The 10,560-nt window shown below is 34.2% G+C and overlaps 1 protein-coding gene across 1 annotated transcript; it reads left to right on the top strand.

Moving 5' to 3' along the window:
• Positions 1-8,064: 8,064 nt before the first annotated feature.
• LOC113065924 (uncharacterized) lies at positions 8,065-10,003 on the top strand. Its single transcript, XM_026237459.1, has 5 exons — positions 8,065-8,673; positions 8,774-8,830; positions 8,916-8,966; positions 9,060-9,365; positions 9,459-10,003. The coding sequence occupies exons 1-5, from the start codon at positions 8,490-8,492 to the stop codon at positions 10,001-10,003; spliced, it is 1,143 nt and encodes a 380-aa protein (XP_026093244.1). The 5' UTR covers positions 8,065-8,489.
• The last annotated feature ends 557 nt before the right edge of the window (positions 10,004-10,560 follow it).

Below are 10,560 nucleotides of genomic sequence, written 5' to 3' on the forward strand. Positions count from 1 at the left end.
GGGGCCCTGAAATTAAAACCGTTTGAAAATGGGTTTCAAAGTGCAAGTTTTTGAAAACAGTACCGTTATCGTTACCATTCACTACAAAACTGCATAGCGTTTCTTTACAAAGAGACATTGCCATCTACGAGTCAGCCGTGACTTTTGAACAGGGATACATTTGACAGGGTTTTCGTCTCTATTTGAAACTTTTCAAAAACATAAAGGAAAAACACAGTTTTTAGTACAATCATGCGAGTCTGTAAACTTGGACACTGGGGGACCCTTTTTAAATAAACGTAAAGTAATAGAAAAGTGAAGGAAATTCTATTTTCAATTCAAAATGTACATATTTAAGAAAAAAAAATGAGTAGCTTGCATCACTGGATATTAATGTCTTTGAACATTTCTAGAGTAAAACAGTTCAGACTAACTCGTGCTTGAATTTGCGATCTGCTTCTGTAAACAATAAACCCCGCCTACTTTGATTTGATTGGCCGAATCAACCATTCTGACACTGATGAGTGTTATTAGACAGTCCAGGCTAAATATGGACCTTTTAAACTGTTTTGTCATCCTGCAGTCATGTCAGGTGAATATACCCTTAGATTTAGTGGAGACAAGCTACATGTCAAAGTTTAATAACTGTTTAGATCGTTCACCCTAAAAGAGCAGAAGTATATAGTGTTGCTTCCCTTAGCAGCAAGCATCTCTGATTCTCTTGAGGAAAGCTCAGTGAGGTGAAGATAATATTAATGACAGGAATAGCACCAGAGGAAGCGGGTTGATGTGAACTCTCCGTCCCGCCTGATGCTCAGACACAACCGTTCACATCGAGACTGAATTCATAACTCTGAATTCTGACTGACTCCAGCGCTGTCATATCACTCACAACACAAACACTCCATTAAACAACAACAACAACAACAACAACAACAACAAAACATAAGGGTTAGTAAATAATGAAGTTTATCATCACAGGAGACAATACCGAGTTTCACCTTCCTAAAACCATGTGATTACCTAATAAACTTCATCTGCAAACGTTTGAATTGACATATTTGTTTCTTTCACAAGCTGAAATATTAGTTAAAGTAATTTTCTGTGATAAATGATAGATTGTTAATAGAGTGTTACTTGACTTTACCATTGTTTAGCCTGAGGAAATCTGTATATTTAAAATGGTTTTAGGCAGCAAAATGGGTTCAACCTCTTCAGAAATTTATTTAAGGGACAAAGTGTGTCTCTACAGTGTATGTCTGTGTGTATGTGTATGTGTGTGTGTGTGTGTGTTCGTGCATGCTACAATCAATGAATGAACAGTTTTATAAACCATTCACCAGTTCAGATAGACAGGCAGCTGACCAGTCTATGAAATGCCAGCTAAGCCATATTTTAAAATGAAGCCATTTTTAATGATGATTTCAGTCTGATTTGTGAATTGTCCTGTAATAATGACAGCTCATTTTTAAATGAGATGAAATGGCTAGATGGGGTTCTGATCAGTGAAACATGTCCTGGGATAAAGCCAATCAAAGACACTAATGCAAGATCAAAGACCTGCTCTTTGTGAACAGTGTGCTGTGAGACGGGTGACAGATGTGGATTACTCAGATCCCCGATTACTGTCATGCCCTCTCTCTCTCTTTTTTTTTTTTTTCACTGGATTTCCAGAGGTTAGAAAAGCCAAAAATAGCGGAATAGCAATCTGAAGAAAACGTGAGCTGTTCTGCCATAGCTGTTATAGATGGTTGCTGAGGTGTTGCTACAAGGTTGCTCGGGTGTTCTGGGTGTTTGTTAGTGTGTTGTGATGATATTGCTAGGGTTTTATCTGTGTTCTCTTAGTGGATCACGTACTTTTGCGTCTCTGAGACATGTTCCAGGAGTGTGTTTACACAACAACAACTTACAATTTCATTTGCATCTTTGAAAAGTTTTGCATATGAGAACGTTGTCAAAACAATCACGTTCATACAAATCTGCAGTCTAATCTAATATAATATAATCTAATATAATATAATATAATATAATATAATATAATATAATATAATATAATATAATATAATATAATATAATATAATATAATATATTTTAAAATGTAATTTATTGTGATGCAATTTCATTTAAGTTAATAACAGATACTGCTTCTGAGATGTTATATTTCGAATAATGCATTATAAATTGTAACTCAACATACAATGGGGTCAACTTTACTTTACTTAAACAATTAAGATACGAACCTTTCACACCAAAAATAAATAAATAAATAAAAAAATTGCTTTTTACAAACTCAAGAACAGAGGAGGAAATAGCCTAAAAGGCCAAACATTCTGATTTCATGTGGTATTTAAGGAGCATGTGCAATATGAACATGTAAATATTGCAAGCCAGGTTTCATTCTGAATAGATTAGAAAAATAAAACTGTCCATGATTCTTGATTTCTGTCCACTGTGCACATTTGAAATCCCAGTTTAGATTTACAGGCTCAGAGCCGAGCAGACGAACACAGCCAGTGATCCAGAGAATAAACAGTGTTGTAACTGTATTACTGTGTGATTTCAGATGAGTCCCGGATGCCCACGGTGAACTAATGAGCCAATCGCTGTGTGATATTATCATGAGCATCTCCAGAGAAACAATAATGAACCGCACATATACAGAGTGTGACACTGTCAGCAGGAAACAATGTCATCTGCACTGGCTGTATGAAACACATTCATCTGTCTCTTCAAGACTCAAACGTAATTGAGCACAAATATCCCCCAAACAAATGATAAACGCTGAAAGGTTTTGCTCAGCGATGCTCCGAATGGTGAAGATTGGATTTAAATGGGTAACAGATAGACTTTATATGATCATGTTCTTCAACTTTTCTAGCAAATTATTCTTTTTCAATACATTTATTCCTTTGAAATCTTTTTCTATTTTAAAATCCATTTGAAAGATATTACTGACGCATTAAACTTTTGTTTTATTACAAGGCTTTTTCTTTAGAAATTTGACAATTATATAACATCATTTATTATTCTTTGTTTTTCATCGTATCAGAATATTTAAATATGTGAAATGCATGAAATGAATGAAAGAGTTAATAATTTTTTTTTATCAAAACATAAAAAAATTAAAATGCAATTATTAAATAATTAATGCCATAATTAATTAACTATCTGTATTATTGTTAGAATGATTAGTACTATTATTATTATAATCATGAAAATGCATTCAATTATTATTATTATTATTTTATTAGAACATTTAAACGTAAAAAATGCATTGAAGTATTAGAGATATAAGTTTATAAAATGATATAAACTCACTATACATAAACTCACAATCCTGATTTTTTTCTCATAATTGTGCATTTACATATAAGTCGGAACTGTGAGATATAAAATCAAAAATTACTATTTTATTTGTGTGTGTGTGTGTGTGTGGCGGGAACAGAACAGAACAAATTTTACTGTGAGCATTTCAGTTTGACAAAATATCCTGATGTAACCCAGCCTCTAAAAGTCACTTTATAATGTAATTTTTATAGGTTTATAACCATTTCTGAGCACTTTCAGAATAAAAATGGATATATGATATCTAGATAAATTAAGAAATGACGACAGATTCATTATCAAAACAACATTTATTCTCCTTGTGCCCTCGATAGACTGCCACAGCCTTATATTGTATCGACTAGCGGCTAGTCTGTGAATCAGATGGACAGAGCTGGACGGCAGCAAATCATATTTGAGCTTTTAGAATCAATCTCTATTAACTTCTATTTTAGACTCCATGGGTAAAGAAATGATGATACAGGAGAAGTACTGTATTTAAGTGTGCATTTAGTTGCCCGTAGACCTATAGATGGTGTTGCATTGCATGCTGACTTGAAAGGCAGAGTGTGTAATATCTGTTTCCTCACTGTTTTTAATGGCAACATTTCTCTTCGGTTAATCTTTATAAGCCTGACCGATTTCAATTCTGTGTGCCATTTCTGCTGGAGATATCTTGTATTCATGACCTTTTCAGGGGAGTCTGATAAAACCAGATTTACATTTAAAGCTTTCGGGTCGTCTGAGAAAAGGGGACATTGCTATGCAGAGTTTGGACTAAAGGGTGTATGTGATTAAGTGTGGGGTGAGCAGGCATCCTCTCCTCTGTGTCAGGTCACATCTGTCTCCATTACGGCATCAGAGCGCTCTGTACAGCTAATACCAACCCAGAAATATCTCAGAGGAGACTTTATCTCAAGCATGTTTATTTCATGTGTACTTCACATACTTGCTTACTTAAGTGTCTGGGGATAAAGGGAAAGACACAGACATATTTTTAAGGACTATTCTGAGCAGTGTTACTTAAGCATAATTAAGAAATCATTAGTACACTGAAAAAAATGTTATGTTGAATTTACTTAATTCAAGGGGTTGCACGAAATAAATTTATCTAAATCCAGATATATTTTTTTAAGTTGAGTGAACTTATATTTTATAAGTTGAGTTAACTTATATTTTATAAGTTGAGTTAACTTATATTTTATAAATTGGCTGTACTTATATTTTATACATTGAGTTTATTAATCTCTTTCAGTAATTTCAGATTAATTATATTCATAATTTTAGCTAAACTATTTTGAGTAGAATTAACTCAAATTAATTGTGCAACCTAAACAATTTAATCGTTTAATTTCTACATAATAAAAAATAGTTTTAATCCAATAAACTTCATTTTTCAGACAAATAAAGCAAACCCAATGTTTTTGATTCTAACTTTATTTCTCTCATCCAAGATATTTTTGCTCTGTCAAACAATATGTAACTCAGTAGTCACCATTTCTCAGAGACCTCAATACATCGTACACCACACACAATGACGGTAACAATCAGTGAATAGTGTTTGAGTATAAATGGGTCATTATGAGCAGAAAACGAACTTCAGGCATCACAAAAATGAATGTCACTAAAAATAACATCAAAAGCAACCATAAAACTGTATAAATACAACTCGAAAACTGTGAAAAGTTTAACATTTTAAATTATTCATGCCCCAGTGCATGATGGGAAATACACTGAAAAAAATTATTCATTGAATTTACTAAAAAAAAATATTTAAATATAGCTAAAATAAATTGATTGCAACCACTTACCATAATTTTTTTAGTAAATTCAATGAATCATTCCATCATAATCAATTTGTTTAAAACCAATTAATAATTATTAATTAAAATCAAAAACTAAATTTAAATGGATTAAACTAGCTAAATTGATTTACGCTTAATATAATTGGGGCCATAATCGTTTTTTCAGTGTATAATATATATATATATATATATATCCTTCTTTCTTTCTTTATTTTTAAATACGTCTATATTTTTATTATTTTTATTTCGGTTTAAGTTATTTTAGGACATAGAGTTAAACTAGACAAAAATTTGAAAAGTTGTAACATTTATCTATTTTTTAAATTTATTTATTCATGTATTTTTAGTTAATTTAGTTAACTATAATAAACCTGATTCTGAGGTCAAAATAAGTGAAGGTCTCCATGTTAATTAAAAAATAAATAAATAAATAAAAAATAAATAAACACTTGATTTATCCCACAATGCATTATGCAATAGAGAGGATAAAGTATACCATGTGTCAAAAATTTGATTGATGAGGGTCATAAAAGTCATCTGTTCTGGACACCTGTTTGTACCCCCCACCCCTCCCCTCCCTGTACACCCCGGTGACCTAGATATGAACTTACGACCCTAAGAAGGAATTTCTGTGAGGGAGGGTGAAAATGTGTTGGGGGTCTATGTGCTTTTTTTTTTAAAACAGTGGAAAGGGATGAAATCATGAAAATGGTATAAGGGAAGTTTTTATTAAGGTTTTAAGTACACAGTGCATTTCAAGAAAAAAGGTTATAACACAAACAAAATGGGAACGATGTAATGATTGTTTTCGTAGTTGGAAAAGTGTAAAACGTTGTTAAAGTTGTAACAAATAAAAAAAAGAAAAAAAATAGGTTACTGGTTATTTATCTAAAACAACTAAACAAGTCAAAACCATCAGATGTGTCTTCTTTAAGCAACACGTGAAAAAGATGTGAGAGCTTGTAAAAATTTAAAAAGGTGTTTTGTTACCAGTTAGAAAAGAAAGCATTTAGCATTTGTACCTTACCTCAAACTAAAAAAGAAATGAATGTAAAGCGGCGATACAAACCAGAAAACTTGGTGTTTGTCATAATGTGAGAAAAAGTTAAAACAAAAGAAAAAAGATGGTAGGCATTACGCGGATCAAAAATAAAATCCATCAGACAAGATCCTTCAAATCAAATCTATGTTGTACTTTACCACTAACTACAACTTTAAAAATCGAGAGTGTTACTGACAGAGAGTTAGACGAAAGAAAAAAAAGATCTCACAGCAAAGTGTCAAGGCATCTCCGTTGAGCGATCCTGACAGCGCCGCAGACACACTTAGAATGAGGCTCGGGGAATGCTCCGGAAAAAAACCACGCCTCCGGCGCTAGAGACTGCCCCGCTGTAGGCGTGATAGCAGCGTCAAATAGATTTTAAATGTTAAAATAATTAAACTAAGTATTTCTTAATAAATAGACATCAGTCCTTAATTAGTGAAAACTTTAAATCCGTTTAAACATAAGATCAATTTGTACTTTTTAAATGATGTAGCTTTAGGCGATTTTATTTACTTTTAGTCTTAAAAAATAAAAAAATAAAAATAATAATAAAAAACAGCACTGAAAAAAGCATTATTTGTTTTTAATGTATTAAGTTAATTACTCTAATCTACGACTAGTCTAAATTTAGACTATTGCCGTCGATATATCTTTTATTTTTGTCAAGCTTAATTTCTCAAGCTATGACAATTAACACACACACACACACACACACACACACCCAGCCACCCATCCACACTTTCCTTCAGCCGAGTTTGTGTCGTGTTATCTAGTAATTAAACCATACATATGTAGTTAAAAGTATCCCCATTTAACAATATGACAGGAAAGAAATATCTCGTCTCAGGTCGTGCAGCGAAACGTGACCGTGCCGCGCATCTGGTGTCTGTGTGATGTCGCCTGCATATCAGTTAGACATCAGCGGGGGGTAAAAACATCTAGGTTTTTGGGGGTTTGCAACTCGACTGTAATCTAATTAGTTTTCCGAGGGGGTTCTGGTGTTGTAGCTAAATGGTGCGCTGCAGGACGGCTAAAGTTAAAAAAATTGTATGTAATCAAGAATCAAAGACTCAACAAATTTAAACTTTATGGCTTAGGCCTGTGATCACAAGGTTATCTGACAGTTCATTTACTGGTCAAAAGGATGTGAAATCTTTTAACAAGGCAGACCATATAGGAAGATGTAGTTTAATTGGAGTTAATTTAGTTTATTTTAGTTACATTTATAATTTTTATTAACCCCTAGATCTTTCAACCTCAACATAATTGTACCGAGAATGCAAACAAGTGCACAAACACAACCATACAATCATAAACACACACACACACACACACACACACACACACACACACACACACACAGCCAACCATTCACACTTTCCTTCTGCCGAGTTTGTGTCGTGTTATCTAGTAAATAAACCATACATATGTAGTTAAAAGTATCCCCATTTAACAATATGACAGGAAAGAAATATCTCGTCTCAGGTCGTGCAGCGAAACGTGACCGCGTCGGGCGTCTGGTGTCTGTGTGATGTCACCTGTATATCAGTTAGACATCAGCGGGGGTAAAAACATCTAAAGGTTTTGGGGGTTTGCAACTCGACTGTAATCTAATTAGTTTTCCGAGGGGGGTTCTGGTGTTGTAAACGGTTTAAAAAAAAAAAAAAGTATTTATTCAGGGATCAAAGACAATTTAAACTTTATGGCTAAGGCCTGTGATCGTGAGGTTATCTGACAGTTCGTTTGGTGGATCAAATGGGTGTGAAATCTTTTAACAAGGCAGACAATACAGGAATATGTAGTTTAATTCGAGTTAATTTAGTTTATTTTAGTTACATTTATAATTTTTATTAACCCCTAGAGCTTTCAGCCTCAACATAAATGTACCGAGAATGCAAACAAGTACACAAGCACTCACAGCACACACACACACACACACACACACACACACACACACACACACACACACACACACACACACACATACAACACTTATGAGATTTTTAATTTAAGACTTTGACTTATTAAGAGCTTTGATTTCCAATGTAAGATGAAATAACTATTAAATGCAAACGATTCGCAATACTTTGCGGGGGCAAATGCTACACAGATATCAATGCATTGATTTTGGGTTTGTTAAAAAGCTTTGCATTTCAAACAAATGAAGTTAATGCCGTATCTAACCCCGTCGAGATGAAAGGGCGTCTTTACGCACCAGGATCCGTGATAAAGACCAGACGGTGTCTGATGCAGATCAGTCAGGTAACAGATACATTCAGTCAAGTTGTAAAACATACAGGCGTAAATAAATCAAAGTGTATGTGTATTAAAGATTTATGTTATTAGGGTATCTTCTTCTGAAGTTTATTATATTTAGAGGCGTTCTCAAGAGACGCCCACACGGGGGTACCCAGGCTTTAAAAACTAAAAGTTTTGTCATACTGATTACCTGCAAAATTAACTTCAAGTCGTGCTACGCCACAATAAACAATAACGAAACAATGGCGGACAACTACCAGGGTGAGTTTTTTATTTTTATTTTATTCATTTTATTTTATACAAATGATTTAAATATATTTTAAAGTGAATATTTGTTTAATGTATGGTGGATGATTTCTAGACGGTTTCGAGAATCAGGACTTCGATGAAGGTTTGGATCAGATCCTTGAAGAGTTATGTAAGTATTTACCAATTTTATTTTATTAATTCAATGATTAATAATAATAATAATAACGACAATAACGTTGCTATCATTCCAATAGTTGATGAGAACGTGTTGTTTGCTTGTGATGAACCCGGTGCTGTTAATAACGGTAAGACTTTTTCTCAATAAGTTAAAAATGAAGGTTCCCATAACATACTTACCAGTATAATAATGAAATGTTTATTTATTTATTTTTTGACAGACGAGCAAGATGTTGGCAGCAATCAGGAGCTGATAACCCCTCCAGAAAACGTTGCGCAAGAAGTTGAGATTAGCACCGAATCACAACACGCCCTAGGACACGTCACAAAGCCTGCCTCCGCCGACGCGCCGGATCCCGAGGGTGATTCTCACAATCTCCCAGATGTCTCAAACGTACGCACCGAAGCTAGCGTTACGTGTAGAGTACGACATTCGGAGGGCCAGGGAGTGAAACGTCTGAGGTTACCGGAGTGGGGAACAGACGATGTACCAAGCACCAGTCGTTTAAGGACTTCGGAGAATAACGGTATGTATTAAAGCAGAAAAATTGCTTTTATGTTTTATGTTTTGCGTTTATTCAGCAAAATAATTAAAAAAAAACCTTTATCTATATTTACAGAGCAGCGATATGATGAAGGAGGGGTGACAGCTTGGAGCGATTCTATGGTGAGCGCGTGGGATCGTGCGTCTTTTAGCGATTCGGCAAGCGAAGAGGAGACGGAAGAATTGCCTAACGAAGACCCTCAAGAGCTGTTCCGTGAACGTGACTTAAATAGAAGGCTTGATTATGATATGCTTCGCCGTGTTAATCGACGGTTTGGCACACTTTTCGATTTGAGCGGTCAAGCATTGTCCTATCGAGGTGCAGAAGAGATCGTGGGTAATGCTCAAAGTGATGTGGTAGCGATTTTGAGGAACATCATCGAATGCCAACAACAGCTGAACGAATCCTTACGTCATGCAGCCGAATTTTGGAGGAGTTGTCACGATCAACTATATGGTGAATTTCGTCAGTTTCAACAACGTATGAACGGGGTACCGGGAGAAATCCATCAGGTACAAGTTGAACAAAACTTAATTGTTAACGCTCTTACTCTGATCAGTGAACGTTTACATCTAATGCAAAGAATGTTATCAGATTTGTACCGACGTGATCATCCTTGATATGTATTGTCTTGTTGTTTTTAGTATTATTAATTTTTAAAAAAAAAAAAAAAATATTGTTTTTTTATTTCTTACACGTATTATTGTTTTGTTCTAGGTAGTGAATTGCCATTAGTTTTTCATTTATTAATATTGTCTGTTGGGGGGTGCTTTATATCATATGGTATGTTATTGTGTCCCACATTAGCGGGGTTGTTTTACTTGTGGAGAAAATATATGGTTTTGAATTTATAACAGTTGTATGTTTCTGTTTTGTCATCTATATCGCATTGTGAACTGGTGTTGGTGTTTTCAGGAGTATGCACGCTCGTCTTTAAATTTAAAAAAAAAAAAAAAAAAGGTGTTTTCGCTTTTAAATAAATAAAATAATAATTCAAAATGAGTAGTAAAAGATGTCACGATGATTTACATACCCACGGTTCAGAAGATGATCAGAGACCATTAAGACCCAGATATGATTTTCAAAACAATACACAACAGTTACACGAAATTATTAACAATCATTTACACATGTTACCGCCTAATCCTCTTAACATGATAGATAGATTACACGAGCT

This window comes from Carassius auratus, chromosome 49, assembly GCF_003368295.1.
Source record: "Carassius auratus strain Wakin chromosome 49, ASM336829v1, whole genome shotgun sequence".
NCBI lineage: Eukaryota > Metazoa > Chordata > Actinopteri > Cypriniformes > Cyprinidae > Carassius > Carassius auratus.